Raw genomic sequence first — 27,284 nt, forward strand, 5'->3', positions numbered from 1 at the left:
CCTGCTGACTGGTGAAGAAGGATTTAATATTACTATTCTAGAAATGCCAATTTTAGAAAGTGAGCATTTCTTTGCACTTAAATCTTTCTGTGCCTTACAATCCACGTCTGGCTAGGTTTAGTTGACAGCTCCTTGTGCATTCACTCAGACACACCCCAACCACAGGGTACTCAGCCTCACTTGCATACATCTGCTTTTTGAATGGGTCTTCCTGGGATGGGAGGGTGGAGGGCCTGCCCTCACACAAAGGACTGCCACACACCCTACTGGGACCCTGGCAGACAGGATTGAACTGAAAGGGGACCTGGTGCACTTCTTAGCCACTCTTTGAAGTCTCCCCCACTTCAAAGGCACATTTGGATATAAAACAGGGCCTCTGCTCTACCTCATCAGACACTTGCTGGAGAAGAAACCTGAACCAGAACCCGCATCCTGACAAGAAGAAGTGCCTGGCTGCTCAAAGGACTCACCTGACTGCTTTCTACAAAGGACTGCTGCCTTCCTGTTGGCCTGCTGCCTTGCTGAACTCTTGCCTTGCTGAACTCTTGCCTTGCTGCAAAAGTGCTCTCCAAGGGCTTGGATAGAGCTTGCCTCCTGTTCCCTGAAGTCTCAGGGCCAAAAATACTTCTCATTTTCAACTGGACTCCTTGTGCGCCGAAAAATTCGACGCACAGCTTGCTCTGCGGTGAAAAATTCACTGCACGCCGATCCGGAAAGACGCCGTTCGACGCGACGCCTGCGGTGCGACCGGAACTTTGAAGCACGGCCCGCCTGGACAACGGCACCCGACTTCCAGAGAGGAAATCGACGCAACGTCTGCCGTGAGGAGGAAAATTCCACGCACAGCCCACCGGAACAACGCGCAGCCGGATAACAAGCCTAGGATTCCACGCACAGACCCTGGGACATCTGGTAATCTCGCGACCCACAGAAGGAGACAGTCCGCGTGCCGGAAAACGACACACGTCTTCCCCGAGTGAAAAATAACGACGTAAGTCCGTGTGTGAAGGGGCGAAACCGACGCACACACCATTTTTCTTCCCAGAGAACGGCGCACGTCTCCCCGCGTGGAAAATAACGACGCAAGTCCGTGTGTGAAGGGCCGAAACCAACGCACACACCATTTTTCCACGCATCTCCTCCTCTGTGGAGATTTTCCACTCCAAACCAGGTACTTTGTGCTTGAAAGAGACTTTGTTTGCTTTTTAAAGACTTAAGACACTTTATATCACTTTTTAGTGATCTCTACAATTTCATATTGCATCTTTTATCGTTTTGACCTGCAAATACCCAGATAAATATTATATATTTTTCTAAACACTGTGTGGTGTATTTTTGTGGTGCTATATTGTGTTATTGTATGATTTATTGCACAAATACTTTACACATTACCTTCTAAGTTAAGTCTGACTGCTCAGTGCCAAGCTACCAGAGGGTGTGCACAGGATAATTTGGATTGTGTGTGACTTACCCTGACTAGAGAGAGGGTCCTTGCTTAGACAGGGGGTAACCTGACTGCCAACCAAAGACCCCATTTCTAACAAACAGTCAATAGCAATGTAAACGTGAAGAAGCGTATGCCCATTTTATTTCGTTTTCAATTACTGGTATTAAGGTGCTTTCAGGAAAATAAAGTGATCTGATCAAGACCAGGGCCCATATTGTCAATAGGGGAGTCGGGTCAAAACCCAGAACACCAAAACAAGTCACCAACTTAGTGATGAAATCAATTCTCATTCCGAACAGATACAATCTGATAAATACAGCAGTCACAATATTTCAAAAAGGTTAATAAATTAAAAGGCAATCAGACAGTAGTAGAGCAAGATACATGTCTATGAACAATACGTAATAATGCAGCCCTAACCCCACTGGTGTTTCCACACAACCCAGATAATCTCTACCTAACTGGGTTCATGCTAGAAGAAGAATTCTGACGTGCAGGTTTCTTATCTTCACTAACAAGATCGTTAATCAATACATAATCTTCTTGCCGACTAAATCACCTCACGAATACTACTTTCAGACTGGTTTGGAAACATTCCTCCCCAGCAGCACCAGGTGACGCCAGTGGCTTTGGCCAGGATTCAAATTTCGTACAGGACATTACAGTAAGATATTAGGCACTTACCTGCACACAGATGTCATTTCCTGATATGTTTTTCATCAAAGCATACAGACGGGAAACAAGAGGGCCATGAGAGCGACAACTAACTTATGTCTGCATACCTCATGGTACAACACTACTTTGCACTGCATTGAAAGCATTCCTTTCCTCTCTCAAAGGGAAAGTGGTGCAGGTGTTCACAGACAATACCACCGCCATATGGTACTGGAACAAGCAGGGCGGTGAGGGGATTGTGGACCTTTTGTCAGGAGGCTCTACGCCCCTGGACATGGCAGGAACATCATGGCATATCCCTGGTGTTTCAAGATCTGACGGGCTCTCTGAGCGCCAGAGCAGACAAACTCAGCCGTCAATGAAGGGTCAGTCATAAATGGCATCTCCTTCCGGAGGTGGCGCAAGGACTCTTTCAGCAGTGGGGAGGGCCTTGGTTAGATCGGTTCGCCTCCGCAGAGAACGTGCACGGCACTCGCTCGGCGACGCTTTTCGTCTCGAGTGGAACTCAGGCTTCCTGTACGCCTTTCCGCCAATACCACTTCTGCCCAGAGTTCTCAAGAAGATCAAGAATGACAGGGCCCAAGTGATCCTTGTTGCTCCAGACTGGGCACAAAGAGTTTGGTATCCTGAGGTTCTGAGCATGGCTGTCGATCCTCCACTCAGACTGCCTCTTCGAGAGGATCTTCTGTTGCAGCAGCAGTGGGTGGTTCTCCACCTGAACCTATCCAGTCTCCGCCTTCTGGCATGGAGATTGATCAACAGCAGTGGACAGCTTTTTGACTTTCCGTCCGAAGTCTGTGATGTTATCTTGACAGCCAAACATCCCTCCACCAAAACGGTATAAGCCTGTCTTGAGAACAAATGTGTAGCATGGTGTACCAACAAGTATGTTGATCCCCTTTCTACACCTTTGTCTGAGGTTCTTTTGTTTGTATGCTCTCTTGCCCAGCAGGGCTCTGCTTTGGGCACCCTTAAAGGTTATCTGTCTCCCATCTCAGCTTTCCTTAGACTACCAGATCAACCCTCATTGTTTAAATCTCCCATTGTTGGAAGGTTTCTCAAGTGGCTTAACCACAGGTTTCCACCTACCCTGTTCATAATGCCCCAGTGGGAATTGAAGTTGGTACTCACTTACCTTCTGTGTGCTCCCTTTGATCACCTTCAAAATTGTCCTCTGCGGCTGCTCACTTTAAAGACAGCCTTTCTTATTGCCATCACCTCTGCACACAGAGTGAGTAAGCTGCAAACTGTTTCTTCAAAGCCACACTTTTTCTCTGTCCATCCTGATAAAGTGGTGCTTCATACTAGGGCCTCTTTCCCCCCTAAGGTGGTCACGCTCTTTCATGTAGGCCAATCTATCACCTTACCTACTTTTAATGCACCCCCACATCCTTCTCATGAGGCGGAGAGACTTCCCCTTCTGGATCCAAAAAGAGGGTTGGCATTCTACCTCATTTGTACCAAAGATTTCTGAGTGGACGATCAACTATTTGTTGATTATGTGGGTGTAAAGAAAGCATGGGCAGTGTAGAAAAGGACTATCTCTTGGTGGGTTGTTCTCTGCATCAATATGCGCTACGCTTTGGCTAAGAGGCAACCCCATGAGGGTTTGCGTGCTCACTCCATCACAGCAATTGCTGCAACCAATCAAACAAACAATAAGCGCACTTCTCACCCGGTAGGGTCTCAAGGCGCTGGTGGGTACGGGGGGTTTACTGCTCGAAAAGCCATGTTTTGAGATGCTTTCTGAAGTTTAGGAGGTCCTGGGTCTTGCGTAGGTTGGTGGGGAGGGAGTTCCAGGTCTTGGCAGCGAGGTTGGAGAAGGATCTGCCGCCGGAGGTGGTGCGTTGGATGCTGGGGACTGTATAGAGGGTGAGGTCGGCAGAGCGGAGCTGTCGAGTTGGTTTGTGAAAGTTGATTCGTTTCAATCAACCAGGCAGTTCTTCTTGTCAGGATGCGGGTTCTGGTTCAGGTTTCTACTCCAGCAAGTGTCTGAGGTGGTAGGGCAGAGGCCCTGTTTTATATCCAAATGTGCCTTTGAAGTGGGGGAGACTTCAAAGAGTGGCTAAGAAGTGCACCAGGTCCCCTTTCAGTTCAATCCTGTCTGCCAGGGTCCTAGTAGGGGGTGTGGCAGTCCTTTGTGTGAGGGCAGGCCCTCCACCCTCCCATCCCAGGAAGACCCATTCAAAATGCAGATGTATGCAAGTGAGGCTGAGTACCCTGTGTTTGGGGTGTGTCTGAGTGAATGCACAAGGAGCTGTCAACTAAACCTAGCCAGACGTGGATTGTAAGGCACAGAAAGATTTAAGTGCAAAGAAATGCTCACTTTCTAAAAGTGGCATTCCTAGAATAATAATATTAAATCCAACTTCACCAGTCAGCAGGATTTTGTATTACCATTCTGGCCATACTAAATATGACCTTCCTACCCCTTTCAGATCAGCAGCTACCACTTCAATAATGTATGAGGGCAGCCCCAATGTTAGCCTATGAAGGGAGCAGGCCTCACAGTAGTGTAAAAACGAATTTAGGAGTTTTACACTACCAGGACATGTAAATTACACAGGTAAATGTCCTGCCTTTCACCCACACAGCACCCTGCTCTAGGGGTTACCTAGGGCACACATTAGAGGTGACTTGTATGTAGAGAAAGGGGAGGTTTAGGCTTGGCAAGTACTTTTAAATGCCAAGTCGAGGTGACAGTGAAACTGCACACACAGGCGTTGCAATGGCAGGCCTGAGACAAGGTTTCACCGGCTGGTCCGGTGTCGTGGAGGGCTTTGTGAGCGTGGACAAGGATTTTGAAGATTATCCTTTTGTTGATTGGCAGCCAGTGTAGGGATCTGAGGTGGGCGGAGATGTGTTCGTGGTGGGGGAGGTTGAGGATGAGACGTGCGGCTGCGTTCTGGATTCGCTGGAGTTTTCTCTGAAGCTTGGCTGTGGTCCCTGCATAGAGGGCGTTGCCGTAGTCCAGTCTGCTGCTTATGTGGGCGTGAGTGACCGTTCTTGTTTCTAAAGGAATCCATTTGAAGGTTTTGCGTAGCATGTGAAGGGTGTTGAAGCAGGAGGATGAAAAGGCGTTGATTTGCTGAGTCATGGAGAGAGATGAGTCCGGTATGATGCCAAGATTATGTGCGTGGGTGATGGGTGTTGGGGGTGGTCCAAGGGTGGTGGGCCACTAAGGCGTTCCATGCTGTCTTGTTGGGGCCGAAGATGATGATGTCATTTTTTTTCTGAGTTCAAGTTGAGGTGGCTTGCTGTCATCCAGTTAGCGATGGCGAGGAGTCCGGCGTGTAGGTTATTCTTGGCAGTAGATGGGTTCCTCGTGAGGGAGATGATGAGCTGGGTGTTGTCAGCGTATGAAATGATGGTGAGGCCATGGGGCGGATGATGTTGGCGAGAGGAACCATGTAGATATTGAAAAGGGTAGGCTGAGGGAGGATCCTTTGGGGACCCCACAGGTGGTCTTGGGTGGCTGTAGACCGGAAAAGAGGGAGGCGAACTCTTTGGGTTCTTGCGGAGAGGAAGGAGGTGAGCCAATCCAGCGCATTAGCATTAGCACATGGACTTCAAGTCCTGGACATCTGCCAAGCAGCAACGTGGGCGTCCTTGCACATGTTCACGAAACACTACTGCCTGGACAGCCAGGTCCGCAAGGACGGCTAAATTCAGCCCTTCGGTTTTACAGGACTTTCTAGTATGATTTTGGTTTGCAGACCCACCTCGGGGGACGTTAGTGCTTGAGTATCTAATGTGAGGTAAGGAATCTACAACTAAAAGTCTCTATCAGATGAACAAGTTTCTTACCTTTGGCAACACATTATCTGGTAGAAACATATTCTAGTTGCAGATTCCTTACCGACCCACCTATTATCCTAACTCTGCAAACTGATTTCTAGGGCAGGAGTCCTTTTCAGGGCCCTAGTTCTGGCGCACCAGTCTCAGTGTTCTTCATGGCGCTGCGCTTCTGGCGTTTAAAGTTGTAAAAAGAAACTGATGTCATTGTGCTGGGGTGGGGCATATATATGACCGCAACGTCGTCATGGCGACCACAAAGCCAACAACGGATGCAGAGTCAAGCGATGCCACCTGACGGCATGTAAGGGTACTGCTCAAAGAAAAATCTCGGGATCCAGTCTGCAAACTAGAGGAAATTATAAGGTAAGGTATCTGCAACTAGAAGTCCCTATCAAATTATGGCATACCAGATTTAGATACAGGGGATGACCAAACGTGAAATGGTGTGCCTGGTCTCCGCCTCACCCTTCTTTATTCCAGGGAAGCTCACAAAGAGCTGATCATCTACTCTGCCCTGTCTAGGATGTTCAATGTAGTAGAATTCTGCACACCTGGAATCCAATCAATTCAGTCAACTCTTCTCGGTTGGCTGCAAAGGAGGGAAGAAAGTGATATATTGGGTCAAATGAAAGGCCAATAACCCTTGTGTAAGCAGCATGGACAAGTGTGAAATCCAACTTATCTTGAACGAAAACTGTGAAGTATTTGGAGCCGCTGTCAATGTTATGGCCCTGCAGGGAAAACACTATGGCCGGCAAGGGAGTCATCGCGCTGACGGTCTTCTGTTGACCGCCAGAGCTCCGCTGAGATCATAATGAGGGCCTTAAAATCCAATCTTTCGCTATGTGGATGATTAAATATCAACCTAAGAACAATAGATAACACTTCAATATCAATAATAACCAATTATGCTCTGACCACAATATTTAGGATCTCAGGAATATTTGATAAAGTATGCACAAAACACGATTGATATCTGTTAGTAAAATTCATCAGCCACTGGTCTACATACATCAACCAAAACGTTTAGCCCAAAAATAACATAAAAAACAACTACATTCAATCGAAGTACTAAAAAAAGGTTGTGTCAAAGCAGCATTTCAGTAACTTCTTGACCTTTATCCCACTGTCAAGACCAACTACTGAATTAAAACTAAGAAACAAACATAAAATATATCTCCATAAACACCACTGTTAAAAACTTATCTAAAGAAATACGGTTGGGCATACAATGTTGTTCTTACTATGATTCTTTCATAAATGCTACATATTAACTGGTACAGTGCCCAGAACGAGGTGATCTCGTCGAAGGCGCCGGCTCCCCGATGGCCAGGCACACCCCTTCCCTAGGCAGGGATGGAAGGGGAATCGCTTCCCCTTCCACCCCGCCCCCCGTGACCCCTCCATGGCGTCTGATGACGTCAGCGTGCTTTCGCATTTCTCCTCCGATCACTTGGAGGAGGCAGAGAAGCCTGAAAGGAGAGGAAAGGGCTTTCCTCACCTTTCAGGCTTCTCTGAGCATTTCTGCTGCTCGATCGTGATCCGATCGGGCAGCAGAAATGCCACTAGACACCAGGGATTTTTTTATTTTATTTTTTAAATTTACTTGATAAGGAGAGCGTCCCCTTGGGCAAGGGCCGCTCTGCGGGGGGAGGCATTTGTTTTTTGGCTGTTTCTGCCCCCAGACGGGAGCAGAAACCCCCCTAGACACCAGGGATTTATTTATTTTTTGTGTTTTTTATTTGTGGGGAGCGACCCCTTAGGCAAGGGTCACTTCCCTGCGGGGAAAAAAAATTCTAGGCCATTTCTGCCCCCCTTAGGGTATTTTTATTAGGCCAATCTGCCCCCAAGGGGAGCAGAAACCACTAGACACCAGGGATTTTGTTATTTTTTATATGTACACATAAGGGGAGCGGCCCCTTGGGCAAGGGCCGCTCCCCAGGGGGGCAGAAACCCCCTAGACACCAGGTACTTTTTTTTTTGTTATATGTGGGGAGTGACACCTTAGGCAAGGGTCGCTCCCCTGGGGGCAAAATTAATTCTAGGCCGTTTCTGCCCCCCTTGGGGGCAGATCGGCCTATTTCTATTAGGCTAATCTGCCCCCAAGGTTCAGTTTCTCTTGAAGGGAGCGCCCCCATAGGCAAGGGTCGCTCTCCTGGGGAGGGGAGGGGGGGAGGCAAATTTGTTTTAGACATTTTCTGCCCCCCTTGGGGGCAGATCGGCCTATTGTAATTAGGCTGATCTGCCCCGAGGGGGGGCAGAAACCTCTAGGCACCAGGGATTTTTTTTTTTTTATTTTTTTTATATATGTCGGGAGCGACCTCTTCGGCACGGGTCGCTCCCCTGGGGGCAAAATTACCTTTGGGACATTTCTGCCCCCCCATGGGGGCAGATCGGCCTATTTTTATTAGGCCAATCTGTCCCCGGGGGCAGAAACCACTAGACACCAGGGATTTTAATTTTTTTGCGAAAATTTCACGCAAGGGGAGCGACTTCTTAGCCAAGGGTCGTTCCCCTGGGGGGCAAATTTATTTTAGGCCATTTCTGCCCCCCTATTTGTTTACTAGGCCAATCTGCCTCCAAGGGCATTTTAGGTCCTTTCTGCTCCCCTTTGGGGCAGATCGGCCTATTTCTATTAGGCCGATCTGCCCCCGGGGGGGGCAGAAACCACTTAGGCACCAGGGATTGGTGTGTGTGTTTTGTTTTTTGGGGGGGGGGGCAGCCCCTTGGGCAAGGGTCGCTCCACATGGGGGCACATTACTGTTGGCCATATCTGCCCCCTTTGGGGGCAGATCGGCTTATTTTTGGAAGGCCCATCTGCCTCCCAAGGGGGGCAGAAAGCCCACCAGAGACTAGGGAAGATTTTTATTCTAAATAAGAGGGTGTGGTTATGGCCATACCCTCACCGCAAATAAATGGGGCCCAAGTTTTTCTGCCCACCAGTGGGCAGATGGGCCAATTACCCCCGATCCACACCCCGGGGAGGCAGGAAGTCTACTAAATGCCAGGGAATTTAAAAAACAAAAAATTGTGGGGTGGTGGCTACCAACCAGTAGGCGCATGGTTATGCACCTACCCCCAACTGAAGGGGGTAACACTCTATCAGCTCTCCCCTGCACACTAAAACATCTCATCCCACGGCAAGCAAGTGGACATCTGATTATTTGGGGTTTTGGTTTTACATTTGGGCCATGAGAGCTTGGCTAACTCTCAAAATTGTCCCACTTGGAACGGTGAGGGCTGCACTTTTTGGACTTTGGGACGCTGCCATGTAGAAAAATCCACAAGACCTAGACACATCTGAAAACGAAACATCTGGGTGAGTCCAGGGTGGTGTGCTTCAAATGCATCCGCACCATTTCCTTACCCACAATGCCCTGAAAACCTCCAACTTTGCTGGAAATCACACATTTTTCCCACATTTTGTGATGGAGTCTACCGGAATCTGCAGGAATCCACAAAATTCCTACCACCCAGCATTGTCTCATCTATACCTATAGAAATTCTGCCCCACTTGTGAGCCTAAAAATGTTTGTTTTTTTTCAAACTGCCCTTTTAAACCCGCTTTGGTTCCCCCTCAATTTTTACATGTTTTTGGTTCTTCCCTGTCACAGGCACTTGGCCCACCTACACAAGTGAGGTATAATTTTTGCCGGAAGACTGAGGGGAACGTTGGGTGGTAGGAAATTTGTCCCGGTGCGGTGATCCCACACAGAAATGTGGGAAAAATGTGATTTTTTTTAGCTAAATTTTAGGTTTGCTGAGGATTCTGGGTAAGAAAACACTGGGGTATCCACGCAAGTCACACCTCCCTGGACTCCCTCGGGTGTCTAGTTTTCAGAAATGTCTGGGTTTGGTAGGTTTCCCTGTATGGCTGCTGAGCCCAGGACCAAAAACTCAGGTGCCCCCGCAAAAACAGGTAGTTTTGTATTTGATAATTTTGATGTGTCCAGATAGTGTTTTGGGGCATTTCCTTTCGCGGGCACTGGGCCTACCCACACAATTGAGGTACCATTCTTATCGGAAGACTTGGGGGGAACACTGGGTAGAATGAAATTTGTGGATCCTCTCAGATTCCAGAACTCTGTCACCAAAATGTGAGGAAAAGGTGTTTTTTTAGTCACATTTTGAGGTTTGCAAAGGATTCTGGGTAACAGAACCTGGTGAGAGCCCCACAAGTCAACCCGTCTTGGATTCCCTTACGTCTCTAGTTTTCAAAGATGCACAGGTTTGGTAGGTTTCCTTAGGTGCTGACTGAGCTAGAGGCCAAAATCCAAAGGTAGGCACTTTACAAAAAAAAACTGTTTTCTGTAGAAAAATGTGATGTGTCCACATTGTGTTTTGGAGCATTTCCTGTCGCGGTCGCTGTGCCTACTCACACAAGTGGCGTACCATTTTTATCGGGAGACTTGGGGGAACATAGAATAGCATAACAAGTGTTATTTCCCCTTGTCTTTCTCTACATTTTTTCCTTCCAAATATAAGACAGTGTGTAAAAGAGAAGTCTATTTGAGAAATACCCTGTAATTCACATGCTAGTATGGGCACCCCGGAATTCAGAGATGGGCAAATAACCACTGCTCCTCAACACCTTATCTTGTGCCCATTTTGGAAATACAAAGGTTTTCTTGATACTTATTTTTGACTCTTTCTATTTCAGCAAATGAATTGCTGTATACCCGGTATAGAATGAAAACCCATTGCAAGGTGCAGCTCATTTATTGGCTCTGGGTACCTACGGTTCTTGATGAACCTACAAGCCCTATATATCCCCGCAGCCAGAAGAGTCCAGCGGACGTAACAGTATATTGCTTTCAAAAATCTGACATTGCAAGAAAAAGTTACAGAGTAAAACGTAGAGAAAAATGGCTGTTCTTTTCACCTCAATTTCAATATTTTTTAATTTCAGTTGTTATTTTCTGCAGGAAACCCTTGTAGGATCTACACAAATGACCCCTTGCTGAATACAGAATTTTGTCTACTTTTCAGACATGTTTAGCTTTCTGGGATCCAGCATTGGTTTCACACCCATTTCTGTCACTAACAGGAAGGAGGCTGAAAGCACAACATTTATTTTAAATGTCCCAGTAAAATGCCAAAATTGTGTTGAAAAATTTGGTTTTCTGTTTCAAGTCTGCCTGTTCCTGAAAGCTGGGAAGATGGAGATTTTAGCACCGCAAACCCTCTGTTGATGCCTTTTTCAGGGGAAAAAACGCAAGCCTTCTTCTGCAGCCCTTTTTTCCCCCATTGTTTTTTTGTTTTGTTTTTAATGACATTTTTGCTGTATTTTGGCTAATTTCTTGGTCTCCTTCAGAAGAACCCACAAACTCTGGGTACCTCTAGAATCCTAGAATGTTGGAGAACAAGGACGCAAATTTGGTATGGGTAGCTTATGTGGACAAAAAGTTGAGGGCCTAAGCACGAACTGCCCCAAATAGCCCCCCCAAAAAAGGCCTGGCACCTGAGGGGCAAAAGGCCTGGCAGCGAGGGGGTTAAATTAATATGTTCAGCGTATAACATCACCATGAGTATCCACCAGAGAAATCGCAAGGGACATCCTTAATTTCCTTCCTTTACATTTTAACTTATTATACAAATATTCTTATCCATTAGTACTTTCCAGGGCTTTATATTGAACATGCTGTGGTTTTACTGTCCTTCACCTATAATAATATGAACAGTGTTTCTTTCCCAATAAAATAAAACACGCAGCTCAAATTTCACATGGGCAAACCAACTTTAGCAAGTCAACTGTTCCTTTCCTGCCCCGAGCAAGATGCCGCTTCTCAGCAGTCAATAACCTGCTCCTATAAGCGGCATTTTCAATTACAGCACTACGTAAAAATCAATTTTATAACTCAGCTTACAGTACATGAAGTTTTTAATGTGCTCTCTACCATAAATAAAAGCGCTATAATTCTTCCTATTTATAACTTCTCACTAAAAATCTCTCCTGTCTATTTGGCGCGGTTCACACAGCTTATTATATCTACTTATTTACGAACTGACAAAGGTCTTGCAGGCTGCCAATTCGTTGTTCAGTGTTTCTAAAAACACAGATGCATGCATGCATATTCAGTTTATTACTATGTTAAAAGCCACCTATTTGGATATCATTCTTGCCTAATTAGAGGTCACCTCATTGAAGTCAGGGTCCAACAGGAACACAAACTGTTTTTTTTTTTTTAAAGTAACAACACAACTCTGAGACCTACTGCTGTTTTTGTGTCTGTGGTGTCCCAGTGGTCTATTCAAACTGTACCTTTGTTTGTTTAGCCTGCCTGTTTTTGTCCTTATACCACCATGCTAAAAACCTTACTTGTTAGTGTACTGATGCTGTGCATTATTCTAGTTTTGTTAATCTCGCTGTAGCAATTTAACATCAAATTCTCAGCCACAACACCACATACTACACCCCTTGAGTTCTGTTGTTTCACATGGTCATTTTTTTTATTCAGATAAGGCAGAACTCTAATTATAATATTCAAAACTCTTCACAGTTATTTAAGCCTTTCCAATGGATAGCAAATTTCGACAAGAAGAATTGTTCCCTCTGATTTTGCTTTAGGATTAGGTTCCCTCGGCTTCGTGATAATTCTAGAATTTCCAAGCTGCACCATTTCATGTCGCATTCATTATGTTTAATCTCTTCAAAAGGCATCTATCAGAGGACCAACTGACAAGAAATGTACAGCACAAAACTGACAGCAATACCTGTTCATGGCTGTGGCAAAGAAATCCACAACAAGAAACGCCAATGTGGGGAAGATCTATTGTCTCCTCAAGGCACACTTTCCACTCAGGGTCCTCTTGCAAGAAACAATTTAGGACATCGATATCACACGGAGAAGCTGGCAAGTTGAGATGATAATTGAGAAGATACACCGTAGCTGTACCCATGTCCACAGATGAACCATCACCCAACATAGGAGCCACAACCCTAAATACCTGTGTGATATAATGTATGATAGTACTGATGAGTGAAAGAATCTTCACACTGCGCCCTGAAACAGAAAAGAGAAAGGCTTTCAGGACAAGACAGACCACCCACATCTATGCACATTTATGTGCAGATGCTGCTCCGACAAGGACCAAAGAACAATTGCTGTCTACTTTCTAGATGACCAGCACAGTAGCTCCAGCATGAGGAGGCTAAAAGGGCAACATTTCAGATGGTTGAAGGGGTCAATCCACCAGTGTGGGTCACCCGGAGTGACTTAAGTTAATCTGCCTATGGGCTCTTTGGCAAACAAAATAGTTTCTACCATGAAGCTATTAAAAGACCTAGGATAGCCATGTTAAGTGAGAGCAGTGTCCCAGCATAAACTGTAGAAGGGTGAAATAGTTCCATCAGACTATTTCCGCAGAAGTCAAAGTAAAGTTCAACACCTCAGCCACAACCTAACAATGGTTCAGAAAGACCCAGTCTCCTCCAAGACAGTGCCATAAGTGTGGGAAGTATTTGCTTCCATTGTATACATCCTCCATAGCCAACGCAACTGAATCCGAACCAAATAACTTCTCCAAGCAGGCAAACCTTTGGGCCCTGGGGAGGTGTACACATAATGGTTCATCGCTAAAATTAGCCCGACTTGCTCCTTTTATAAAATGAACAGATTTTGTCAAGTCATCTCCATGGCTGCTGCTGGAGCTTTAAGGGTGGTGCAGAAGAAAGTCTCAAATGAACGTGAGACAATATCTTTGTCCATTTCGCCTTAGGCACCACAGCCAAAGCCAATGCAGGGGTCACATTGGGACCCATCTGGGTCGAAGCTGCTGTACTTAAAAGTGGAAAGCATCCAGCATTGCTAGCTGGAAGTCCTCGACCTATGTAGGGTCAGTTGAAGGTCCAGGAAACTGCAGTCTTGACTTCTTAAAAGGGAAACGGTCTGCTCCAAAAATGTTATCTCTCTGCATCATTTGTGTAGCCCATGAATCTTTTTGCTGATTAACTTAGGATTCGTAACATTCCGTAAGTGCCAGCAGTATGTTGGGGAAGTGCCGCCCCCTCTGAAAGACAGCGGACCATACTGTGATGCAATTATGAGACGCAATGAATAACCGTCTAATGACCTTCTTCCAACTAGCCACTCTAGTAGCTTACTTACTTCATTGTGTCATTTTTTTTTTTTTAAATATAAGTCATAATCATGGGTTCGAGTTAATCTTCATGTCAAAGCATCTGACATTAACTTGCTTCTCCTTTTCTCTCCGTTTCCTCAATACACCTCTCTGAAGGAAGCAGCGCCTCCAACATAAACCTACTATTGTCCTGAAATGTGGCCAGACTTCAGCCTCAGCATCCACTAGTCCTTCATTTTTTCAACTTTTTTTTATTGAGACTTTTGTTATATCTTACCAAGGTTATATATTCATGAGTAAAGCAACGGTTGCAAAACAGGCACATGGCAATGGATCTCAATTACTGCTCCACACTGTAGTATGTGGCATGTGTCAGATCTAGGTGACAGAAAAGTGGAGTGGCCCATGAATAGGAACAATATGGATTGGGTTGTCAATTTGCAACAAGGCTATGTCAAGAGGTGAACAGAGCTAAATTGCAGGCTGTAAAGGAAGTGTACCTCTCAAAAAAAAAAAACACCTGTTGGGGAGGGGAACAACTAAAGCGCAGCACAAGTAATACTCAAAGCTACATAGAGAACAGTGACTGGCGGGTGCCATCGGCGGCACATCATTGGCCCACTGGGTCTGCTACCCATTTGTCAAGAGTGTCTGTGTTGTACGAGGACCAGGTGCAATGACACCTCTGTGGTCAGGTGTCAAAGCCAGCAGTCCAGACATTGGGTGCTGGGGTGGGCTCATGCGAAGTAATCTATTGTCCTTGATTACCAGTTCCTTAAACTGTGTGAGCACAGTATTCCAGGCTGCAGCAATAGGTCTTTTAGGGAGACACTGAGCCTCCTCGTAGCATAGATTGACGATTTCCGCTTCTCCCCAGTGAAGGAGTGCTTTGCACCATAGTGTGAATGCAGGAGGCTGGTGGGGTCTCCAATGCAGTGTAAGGGTGTTTCTGGCAAGCAATAAGGCTAGATCCGCAAATCGTGCTCGCACTTTCTGGTTCTACCCTCGTTTGTAGGTTCCCAGGGCAGTCGCTATGCACTGGTGAGTTCAGTGACTGTGGCAAGCAAGAGTATCACGCTTGACTTGACAATAGTGTGCCAGGATGGGACATGACCAGAGCACATGTTGGAGATCGGCAGCATTGGAATGACATCTGGGGCATGTGAAGTTGGGAATATACAATTTAGTTTGGAAGGTGTTAAGTAGGCCCTATGCAGTACCTTATATCATATTTTTAAGTTTTGCATTGCAGGAGATTCTCTGTGGGGATTCCAGTGCTGCGTTCCACTCAGAATCATGCAGTGGGTGCCCAATATATCTTTGGAAGCCCATGGTGTATAGGGTGTATAGGTCGTCAAAGGGGGTGGGGCGTTCCACACCAACTGTGTGCCATAAGAGGCTAAACGTTGCCAGTAATTGGCCATAGAGAAGTAATTAACTGGGTGGAGTGTCATAGTCCTGTCTAAGTTAGTCCAATTTTAGTAAATGTTGGTCTTGGAATGAATTGCCTACTGTATCAATGGATTTATTGCGACAGTTATAACCTCTGCAGTGAAGGACCCGGGAAATCTCTGTAAGCCTTGGAGGGGAACTGCCGAAGCAAATGGTTGGAAACTACTTGTCGGTTGGAAAACCTGGGTTAGACACCTGCAAACTACCCAGACATCCAGAAACCATGAGAACTGCAGTTTAACCATGAGTACCAGGCGCTGATTAAGGATATCAGATGGTAAGGACGTCCCCATCTCTGGCGTTGGCTTTGTACAGGTTACTACCAACCAGCTAGTGGGATACCCACTTGAGTAGGTCAGCAAGGTTGCAAAACTGAAAAGAGGAGGCTCCCATCCCGCCGTGCCCCACTGGCATTTGCAATTTTCTTAGAGCTATTCAAAACAACTTGTCGGCTCCCCCAGCATCGAACCCAGCTCGAAAGAATTGTCTGGGTGGGCAAACCGATATATTTACAAAATAGTACGGTAAACAGGGAAGGACTAACATTTTAGAGAGGGCGATTTTCCCATAATGGCAAGGGCAGACTATTCCAGAAGTTGGTCTGGGATTTTAGGGCTGTGATCGCCTGTCTCAGTTTTCCCTCAAACAGGTAGTGCTGCAAATGGTATTACTGAATTCCTAAATAACTAGCCATTTCTCCCGCCATTTCTCCCGCCCAGGTCAACGCTATACCACAAAGTCAGCGGCTCCTCATAGCAGGGGAGGAAGCCATATGTCAGTTCACTCACAGACCCACTCTCCTTAAAATCTTGTAGAGTTGCATATAACGCATCAGCACCGGTGCTGACATTATATAAAAGTATAATGGCAGGTCACTGGTGTACAGCAATACCACATGGGCTGTTCTGTCCAGCGGAATCCCCCATTGCTCCCCTTCCATCCAGGAGGATAGCCAAGGGCTTCATTGCTATGGGGGGTGCCGCAGCCAACTGAGAAAGGAGTGGATTTTAAGCAGCAGATTTGCACACAAGGGGATAGGGCAATATACAATAGCTTTGTGTATATTAAGAGACGTCTGCCAATGCCAAGCACCTTAAAGAGGTAGTCCCAAGTCAGCATATCAATCACCTTCTCTAGGTCGAGTATCAAACACGCTGCATGAGGGAATCGCAGCAACGCCTGGTCCATCACATGGAATAGCCAACTTAAATTATTTGGCGTGCTATGGCCAGGGATGTATAATATTGGGTACTATCTGGAGATAGTGGTCCGCTAATGTCTTTCAAATTATTTTGTAGGCTGCGCCCAGAATGGCTATGGGTCGATAAGAGGACAAGAGGGTGGGATCTGTGCCAGGTTTTAGGCGGGAGAGGAGGGAAGTCTCCCAGACAGACGCTGGGAGTGTGCTGGTATCGAGTACTTCATTGTACATGTCAGGCAATTTAGGGGTAGAAAAGCGACTGCACTAATCCAAAGGGAGTTTGTCCATATTTTGCGGTTTATTTCTGGCTAAGTCATGCATAGCTTTTTTCACCTCAGTCACTGTAATAGGATCAACTAGTTCTTCGGGCTCAATTGCTGAGAGGCTGGGTAGGGGTGAGGTTTGCCAGGAACATTGCTGCTGCATCACATTGAACAGCGGATTTTGTCCTATAAAGGCCAGAGTAGTAGCCATAAAATGCTTGTAACATGGCATGCTGTGAACGTAGGGATGGGATGGGGGTCCCGGGTCTATTTTCATGATAGGAGGAGCGCTCGTCTCTTGGCACGCCAGAAAATGGCCCTGCTTGTACCCTGATGAATGTATATGAGCAGTGTAGACCGCAGAGTTGTAGCAGCGCAAATGCTCTAGTAGGGTTGCATGGCAGTCTTTGTCTCTCACTAGAGCGATGATGCATTTATGGCATAGTGAGGGCCCTGCCACTCATCCACTTGTCCTTCATTTCTTTCAAACAACCCTTGCTTAGCATCAGGTATAGTTCCAACATGTGATACACTAGACACTATCTACATTTATCTCTCTGGTCACAATTTAAGGAAGATAGTCTGAGAGTTCTATGTAGATACTGACTTGACTTCAATGCAGTTAAGATTAAGGTTTAATTTTTCTTTCAGTTACCTTCCAAGGCCTCTAGTTTCTTTTCTCCTTCCACTGTGTGCCAACTATTTTTTTTGTATTTTCACAAGAGAACGTTTTGAGGTAAGATAAAAATGTTTAGTTCTGTCCAATATAGGGAGCTTCAGTTCCACCTGTGTAGGTTCCTATCTAACCCTACTGCTTGATTCGGTAGTTAGTAAGACCTGCAGTAGAGCACTTCAAAAGTTCTGAGAAATGCTTTTGCTTTTCTCAACTTGGCGATCCTAGGGCTACTCACTAGTGATGCTTACACTTCAACTGCTGCTATGTAGTCTGCACGGATTATATGACGGAACACCGAATTAAAAACAACTACTAACCTTAACAACGAGGTCGGAACACCGACCTCGTCCTTACTACTAATGATTTTACCACGAATGCCTTAACAACGATATTTCGTTGTAAAGGCATTCCTGATAAAATCATTAGCAATTGGCACCATTCACCCTACATCCCTCACCCCACCCCCCCAACCCCACCCTAAAACCCAAAACCCCCTGACCCCCACCCACTCCCCAAAACCAAAAACGCCCCACCCCCCAACACCACCCCAAAACCTAAAACCCCCTAACCCCCCACCCCTACCCAAAACCAAAAACGCCCCACCTCCCCAACCCCACCCCAAAACCTAAAACCCAGAAAACACTCTGTCACTTAAACTGCATATAAAAAAGGTATAGTCACACATATTGCACCACTAAAATATTGCAAAGAGACACTTCGCATGCAAGGAAGCAGACTCCTTCAAGATGATAGTTGAGTCACTGAGAGACAAAGCATCCCAAGTGACTGCCCCGCCAGTGTTTCAGCAACTATTCACCAGCAGCCAAAGGTCACATTGGCTTCTAGATATCTCAGTAGGACTGGCAAGCTAAAGACTTGTGTTCTCAACCTCAGTCGGTGGCTATAGGGACTATGGAGGCAATGGAGTTTAAAGGCAGATTTGCATGTTATAAACTCTATTCTTACCAGTTTGTTCGTAACAGTATCTGTGAACTTTTGTCACATTATGGGACAACTAAAAGAAGCGCACACTCCACAAGAAAAGGGAGTCTCACTGCTGCTCGTTTTTCACAAATGACCAAACATGGCGAAAGAGAACCGAATGGGGTTCTGTTATTGCCTGCATAGAAAAGCAACCAAAAAAGCCACTGACCATCACATAAGATCTTTAAACCATGTAAACGGGACACCTCTTAATGGAAGTTGAGGATAAAACAACTGAGAACATGAAGAGTAGATACTGAACACCAATGGAAAAAAGAAGAGAAATATGAGAGACACTAGATGTGAGTGACCTGATACACTAGGAAGACTGACTAGAAGACTGGCAGCTGGGCAACAAAGAAAATGGAGCCCAGCCCAAGGTAAGCTACGTTGAACAACTGGCCCCCCATATACTAAAACTCCAACAGCAGAGATGAAGTGATCAGGCAAAAGATCCCCAGCTTGAGATATGGCCACGAGATACCCCTCCAAGGTGGACAACGCTCTACTACTTCAGAAGTACATCATAATCTGAACTAAGCATAATGACTATGTAAATGAAAATGAAAGTAACCCAAGATAGCTCTAATAAGCCAATGACTGTCCTCAACTTGTCATCCGCTGACAAATACACAAGCATTACTCAGTCTATGGCAATTAACCCCCAATCCCTTACCCAAAATATCGATTTCCTTTTCATGCCTCAACCTACCCTGTAAGCCGATTTTTCTTAATTGGTATAAAGTCCCCATTGAGTCTTGAAATTCCCAGATCATAAAGACATGCATTCACCTATTCCTCCAACTTTGCACGTTCAAAGTATGGGTATGAACTTGAACAGAGCATTAGATGGCTGATATGTATCCCTAACTGAGGTTACCACTGACACGAGAGTAGCTATTATATTTGTGCATGCATAGTAGAAATTGATGCATTGCCTCCGTTTTTGTAATCCTTACTCAGAAGAAAGCCCCGAAGTTGGAAAGCATGAAAACACATCTTAACATTTAGGTAAACAAAATAGGTCAGGATTAATTTTGGCATTCTAATATATTTCAAGTAAAGTGTACATACCTCTCAGCTTCACATACTGCAATTCTGGATTAACACACAGAGCAAGGTTACTGGGCAGGGTCCAAGGAGTGGTGGTCCATGCAACCAGGGAGACATTTTCATCTTCATCAAGGGGAAATGTTACAATCACAGAAGGATCTTGGACATCCTTGAAGTGTAATGAAAAATAGACATCTGAGACATGACCCCAATATCTGCTGATGGTACAATTTATGATTTGTTAGTTATCAGACATAAGGTGAACAATTGTATTCTAGGAGGTGAACCATCTAGGGTTAAGAAAGAGTTAGGTAGATGACCCTGCATCTGTCATGCTTTCCTTGATATTTGCAACATTATGAAGGTCTGTAGCACTGGTTCCCTATCCTGCAAGAGCTGCTCAGAATGGAACACAAAAGAGGAATAGATGCCAATTACCTATCACAGGGACAGAGTTTATGTTAAAAATTGTTCAGCAACACGGAAGGATGCCATTGACGTTTAAGAAAAGATATCCACAAGCATCACTCAAGAATTCACAGCTGCTTCCTTTTTAAGGAAAACCATCCACATAAGTTTGTTTTTCAGTACAATAGTTCACAACGCAATATGGTTAAGCAGGCAATACCAAGATTCCCTTCTCCAGCCTGGCTAACTCTGGTGAAGAGGTTGGCCATAGCAATTTCTCAGAATATGGAGAGTTTAAGGAGAAACCAGGCTTCAAAAGCAAATGAAATTATCCCCAAGGTAGATATAAGACACACTGCAAAAAAATTCTCTTGAGAAAAATCAGAAAGCAGTCCACCGTGCAAAACAACTTAAGATGTCTTTCAGCACAACCACCTTCATAATTGTATATTTGAAGTGCTAAGGATGTTTGCCAGTAAACAAGGACTTTTTTGTTTTAAATTTTCACTAAAGCATCAGCTATTTTTTTTTTTTTACAGGAATTCTAAATACAAAGCATTGCCATTTTTTTATTTCTTTTTTTAAAGAAGGGGTGTTGTTGGACCTGGTCCTTTCCACAGGGTAATTTCCCAGACTTTTTACCTTCCTCCTCCTATTTTTTCTGACCCTTTTTGCGGACGTTATGACTTTGGTCACTTTATCACTGCTGATCATTGCTAAAGTGCATGTGCTCTCCCTTATAAACTTGATATGATTGGTTTATACTTGATTGTCACATTTAGTTTACCTGTAAATCCCTTGTACAGTGGTATCCCTATTCCCAGGACCTGTAAATTGAATGATTCAAGTGGGCCTGCATCACTGCTTGCGCCACCCACAGAAGCAGCCTTCCAAACCTGTCTCAGGTTAGTGCAAGGCCGGCATGCACAGTTTTACTACCACAGGGACCTGGCATCTAAATTTACTTGCCAGGCCTGACACTCCCCTTTTACTACATGTAAGTCACCCCTAAGGTAGGCCCTAGCTAGCCCTATGTGCAGGATACTAAGTATATAGAAGGCAGGACATGTGCCTAGTAGCGTGGCCTCCCCTGGTAGTGACAAACAGCCTATCTGGTTTCTCACTACTGTGAGTGCCGCCTTGCTCATAGGATTGCATTGGAAATGCCCTGCCTTATATCTAGGGGGTATTGTCTGATTTATGAGGGGTAGCTTAGGCATGCTTGGTATGGTTGTAATGGTAGGGAGAAATGCTGCTTACTGGTGTAAGTGGATTTTTTATTACCATTAAAGAAATGGCACATCTAGAAAGTGATCATTTCTCTGTGCTTATAACTCTGGTGTTTTGCAGCTTGACTCCAGTCCACGTCTGGGGCAGACTGACAGTTGGGCTTTGTGCATACTGTTCATACAGCCTGTACACAAGGTAGGTGGAGGTGTCACAGAGGTGCATCCGCATACTGAATGGTCTTCCTGGTTTGAAAGGAGAAGCCATTTGTAAAGGCTGTGCCCTGGCCTCATACAAGTGGCTCGTTTACCCCCAACTGATGTCTGGAGCCTGTGCTGGAGGAGAGAGGAGACACTCCTAGAACCAGTTAGGACTGGTTGGAACCTCCCCTCCCCCCTTTTGTAACAGTTGTGCAAAATGAGTTTAAGTACAGGTGTTCTCCCCATGTTTTAGAGCACTTTTGGAACTGGAACCAAACCTCTGCCAAAGAGGCTACTGGACTACGCAAGGGCCTCATCTGGACTGTCCTTCTGCATGGTTTCCCTGCTGCCTGACTTCTGCTAGGTGACACAAAGGACTCGTCAGGATCGCTTTTCTGCTTGTTGCACTGCTGACCAGCCGCCCCTCGGTTTGGGCTGGACTGGCATTGCTGGACTGAGTGAAGAGATCGCCCCCGCCTACCTGTGGGGTGCTGGTCTCCCTGTTCGCTGCTGCCTATCCTTGTGTTCTCCCCCAACCGCTCCTCCCAAAGTGCCTCCCAGGAGCTCAGCACGTGAAGGATGCTTCCTCCCTGATCCCAGGGAGCCCCAAACCAGCACTTGTTGAACCCTTTATCCCCCTGTTAAAAGCGCGGCCTGAGAGGTTTATTATTCTGCCACGGAGCGCCTTGAGAGGCGGTCCGCAACTTTATTGCCTGAAAGATCACAGCCGCAATCCGGGCACTTAAAGATCCTCGAGCCCCTTGAAAGCACGCTGTGTTGCATGCCCTTGGGGCACCGCAAAGTGCAGAACGGAACTTCTTTTGGCGGGGATTCACTGCTGCAGCCCGGGAGGACTGCAGCGAGGCTTGCATACAGTATCAATTGCTGGCGCTTCCCCTCGGGCAGGCTGGAAGCCCCATCTGAGGCCCCCGCGCCACTGGGCCCTTTCCCCCACTACAACTGCAAAGTGTGCCGATCGAGGCACTCGTGCCCTTGCCTGCGGGCAGGAGAGCCCCCTTGTCCGGCTGAGTGTAAGAGAAGCGAGGTGGACCCGAGTAAGGAATGGGGCCACCCGCGCTCCCACATCACCGCCTTTTTGTCAGATTGCCACTCATCAGACCATGAGAGCTCTTACTCTGGAGTTACTGCCCCTGGGGCACTATAGATGAGGGTGTGTTTCTGACAATAAAGTGTTTGGCATTCATGGCTCGCTATATATTTTCTGATGTTCCTGTTATGGGCATTTAGGATTATGTGTTTTTCATGACTTAACATAAGTTTCCTGATGTTCCTTTTATGGGCATGCATGATGATTCTATGACATTTGCATTATTTTAGTGATGTTTTCCGGACTACTGCTTATGTTGCAGAATAATCAGTAACCTATGTGTTTTATGTGACTACTGCTGGCTTCCACAAATTAATAGTACTGTGTAATGTTCTGACAACTGCTTGGGTAGCAGGGTATTACTGACATGTGTTTGGTCTAATGATGTTGCGTACAATACAGTTTATTTTAATATAACTTGGAGTTGTGTTTCCTTTGTGGTAGGGATAGTGTGTCTCGTGTGCTGTGCGATTGCTTTACACATTGCCTACAGGTTAGGCCCGACTGCCCTTGCCAAGCTACCAAGGGGGTGGACAGGGGTTAACCTGGGTCTGTAAACCCCCCCCCCCTTCGCCCTGACTAGAATGGGTGGGTTCTGCCTGGTTTAGGTACATACCCTAGCCAGCCAGAAACCCCATTTCTAACAGGTGTAAATAGCCAAGATCTCATTTTCATGGATAATGTTATTTACTTTAAATTAAATATAAGTTTTTCTTAAATTGCACCAATACTGAAAACGGCACGACTATATTTCCAAATTTTCTCTAAAGTTCAACAAAAACCTGTGAATTGTTCAAAATATGATAATGTGTTTCAAGTCTCTGCAGGAAAATTATAGTTGAACCAGGAGGATTTCAGAAAAATATATCATACTTTATTTTGTTGTCACACATAATGGAAAATGTGTATTACTGAAAGTGCTTCCTCAGAATCTGACAACTTCCTCTGCCCCTGCCATTACTGGTCCTCGTCTGACAGACCCTACAGATTTGTCTTACGATGTGTTGATGGAGGTACAAGCTGCACCTTCCACCTCCACAGACGTCATAGGTTTAAACCGGGCTGTCTGAGGTGGGTGACCAAATATGACATCTAGATCACTGTTTTACATCCTCTGCAACATGATCTGGCATCCACACCTTGCCACAGCACATTATCAGTGTGACATCAATGTGCTAGCAAAAAGTACAAAAGGACATGGCAAGTCAGAAGGCACCTGTAGCACAAGCAGGAGGGACATCAACCTCACAGATAATTGTAGAGGCTGGCCTGGATGCTGCACATGTGGACCAGAGCACTCACAATCTCTACTGTGGTCTGCACTTGCTTTTAGGCTAGAAACATCAGTCAGAGAGTTTAAAACCAAAAATGGCTCTACCGTGATAAGGAAACATTTCTGAGACTCCTGTTCTTTTTTTCTCCAGTTAAGCTCTTTTTTAATCCATTCATGAAGGATCCTCTGTTTTATAATGTAGGAAGCTGGCCTGGTGTGTGGTGAGCACCTATGGTGTTATCACCATATACCAGGTCCGGGTAACCCCTATTAGTGAGGTGTAGTCAGTGTCTATGAAGCCAGGCCCTCTAGAGGGAGCTGTGAATGAGCAGACAAGGCTTATCTAGGAGACATGCAAAGCTTATGCAACACCACTTATAGTCACACAGCACTCACACATGAAAAAACCATACAGTGTTACAATAATAAAAGGTACTTTATTTTAGTGACACAAATACTAAAATACTGTACAGGCAATACCCTACTACCAGGTGAGTAAACACACTATTATATACACCTTAGTAATCAGAAATGGGCATAGAAAGCAGTAGAAAACAGTGAAATAACAGTAAACAACAGAGACTCTAGGGTGAGACCAAAATATATACAAAAAAATGGAATGTGAAAGTCAGACCCCCACCAGGTAAGTGGAATATGTAGAGGGGAGCTGGTGGAACTAGGGACCCCAAAAGGTAAGTACCAGAGTGCCACCAAGCAACCAGGAGTGAAGAGGCAAGTACTTGTTTTTTTCCCCCAAACACACAGATAAACTTTGTAAAAGGACTGTGCAAGACCCAAGCACGACTACAAGAAACAGAAGATGGATCCAGGCAGAAGAGGACCTTCAAATGAAGGGAACCAAGTACAGCTCCAGCTGAAGTGTCTGGTTGGGGCAGGAGCCACTACCCACCCTTCTGGAGATGCAAGACCAGGTCAACGGTGATTACCAGGAATCGGCTATGCAGCAGAGGAGCAGAGGAAGAGTTCCAGAAGTGATGCAGTCAATGTCCCTCGTCAGAAGAAGAGTTGCAGTTTGTCAGTGGTGTGGAAAAACCACCAACAAGCCTTGGCAAAGGAAAGAGTCGCAGAAGGGAAGTTGCAGGGCACGACGGTCTGAGGGGACTCAACCCCAAGGAGGGGAGTCCCAGGTGACCCTCAGCAGTGAGGAGAGCCAGAAGTCGAGGATGCAGCCCCCACAGGCAACTCACAGGCAGCATGCACAGGAGTAGCAGTGAGGCCCACTCAGCACACTTCGCTCAAGCAGCAGGCAGGACACTACGCACTGCAGAGAAGAGTGCTGGAGGCTGGGGCTACACGGAGCCTGAAGATCCCTTGGAAGAAGAGCCAACAAGTCTTGGTAGCTGCAAGAGTTGCAAAGCACAGGGGTACTGTCCTGCAAAAAGAGGCAAAGACTCACCACCACAAAATTGGACAGCTGGTAGAGGGGACCAAGGGCACCATTCAAAACCACCATCTGTGTTGCAGGATCTACAGAGAGTTGCAGGAGAGAGGACACACACAGCCGGTCATCGTTGCAGTTGGTGCCTGCGGATGCAGGGGAGTGACTCCTTGCTTCTTGGTGAAGACTGAAGAGATGACCCCCTTAGAGGAAGCAAGCCGGGGAAATGTTGCAGTTGCTGGAGGGAGCCGGAAAAAACAATGTTGCAGAGCTAAGTCGTCGCTGGAGCTGAAGATTGTAGGTTCCTGTGAAGTCCAGTTGCGGTTCCAGTAGGCAGAAGTCAAAGTAAACGTTGAAGAGGAGTCCTGCTGGAATCTTGCACAGCAAATCTGAGGACCGATCCCAAAGGGGGAGACCCTAAATAGCCCTAAAAGGGGGACTGTCACCTAGCAAGGTGACCACCTATCCAGAGGGGGCTGTGATGTCACCTGCCTAACCTGGCCACTCAGAGGCTCTCAGAGAGCTCTGCCCACCTTGGATTCAAGATAGCAGAAACAAGTGGCCAACTGTAGGAGCTGTGGGCACCACCCCTAGGGTGGTGATGGACAAGAGAGTGGTAACTTACCATTCCATTGTCCGGTTTCGCACCAGAGCAGGGACTGAGGGTCCCTGAACCGATGCAGACTGGTTTATGCAAGGAGGGCACCAAATATGCCCTTCAAAGCATACCATTAGCTTGGGAAGGCTACCCCTCCCAAGCCATGTAACACCTATTTCAAAAGGGAGAGGGTGTCGCCTCCCCCTCCCAAAGGAAATCCTTTGTTCTGCCTTCCTGGGCTTGAGCTGTTCAAGCAGAAGGAGGGCAGAAACCCGTTTATAGGATGGTAGCAGCGCAGGCTGCCTGGGAAAACACTGCAAACTGGTAGGAGCAAAGCTGACGGTCCTTTAAGGAGCCCCCAGAGTGCATGGAATCATACAACCAATACTAACAACAGTATTGGGGCATGATTCCGATGTGTTTGATACCAAACATTCCCAGGTTCGGAGTTACCATTTTGTAGCTGGATATAGATAGTGACCTATGTCCAGTACACAAGTAAAATGGCTTCCCTTCACAAGCATGAAGTCCAGGAAAGTGGAGCTGGAGTTCGTGGGGGCACCTCTGCTAATGCAGGGGTGCCCTCACACACAGGTACTTGCCCTCTGGGCTAGGAGGGCCTGTCATAGGTGTGACTTACAGGACCTGGTGCAGTGACCCGTAGTGAAAAGGGTGCATGCACCCTTTCACGCAGGCTGCAATGCCACACCTGCAGAAACACTTTGCATGAGCTCCCATGGATGGCATAATAAATGCTGCAGCCCATGGGGAACCCCTGTTGCCCTAATGCCCTAGGTACCAAGGTACCTTATATTAGGGACTTATATGGGGCACCAGTATGCCATTTATGGATTGTAAAAAGTTAGGCACAACCAAATTCGGAGGGAGAGAGCTCAGTTACTAGGGTCTTGGTTAGCAGGATTCCAGTAAACACAGTCAAAACACACATCAAGCAAAATGTGGGGGTACCTATGCCACTATGCGGGTACTTCCCTACATTTCGGTGACTTTCAATCCCTTTTAAAAATAGGAACTGTAATGAAAGCCATCCAAGAGCGCAGGATCTTAATGGACAATTCATTATTTAATATGTGGGTAAACACAGGGCCTCATAACTTGATATTGCATTTTAGGAGGTACATGTGTACCCCATTTGGAGCTTTACCACCAGGACTAAGCCTTATGGCATCTGCCACTTCCGGTAGGGTGATGGACAGAGAAGGGGAGTCGCTCAATTTATCCTGGAGAAGGTTCCTCAAGCTCTTTTCTTCTACAATATGATAAATGGAGCTAAAATGCTTAATCCATTCGGAGCCTGTTACGTTGCAAAACAGGAGAGGATCGACCCAAAACATGCAAACTAAATCTACAAGGTCATGTGTGGCTAGGTGGTAGCCTAACGTCTTCTCTCTGTCCGGCTAGGTGATAGCCTAACTCCTT

The 27,284-nt window shown here is 46.1% G+C and overlaps 1 protein-coding gene across 1 annotated transcript in view; it reads right to left on the reverse strand.

Moving 5' to 3' along the window:
* The window catches only part of IARS1 (isoleucyl-tRNA synthetase 1), a 703,557-nt gene that overhangs the window by 615,718 nt on the left and 60,555 nt on the right, over positions 1–27,284 (reverse strand). Inside the window, exon 7 of the mRNA XM_069206674.1 lies at positions 19,653–19,800. Within this exon, the coding sequence (XP_069062775.1) occupies positions 19,653–19,800 (148 nt within the window). The remainder of the gene's footprint in view (positions 1–19,652; positions 19,801–27,284) is intronic.

The sequence above is a fragment of the Pleurodeles waltl genome, chromosome 9 (assembly GCF_031143425.1).
Source record: "Pleurodeles waltl isolate 20211129_DDA chromosome 9, aPleWal1.hap1.20221129, whole genome shotgun sequence".
In the NCBI taxonomy this organism is placed as follows: Eukaryota; Metazoa; Chordata; class Amphibia; order Caudata; family Salamandridae; genus Pleurodeles; species Pleurodeles waltl.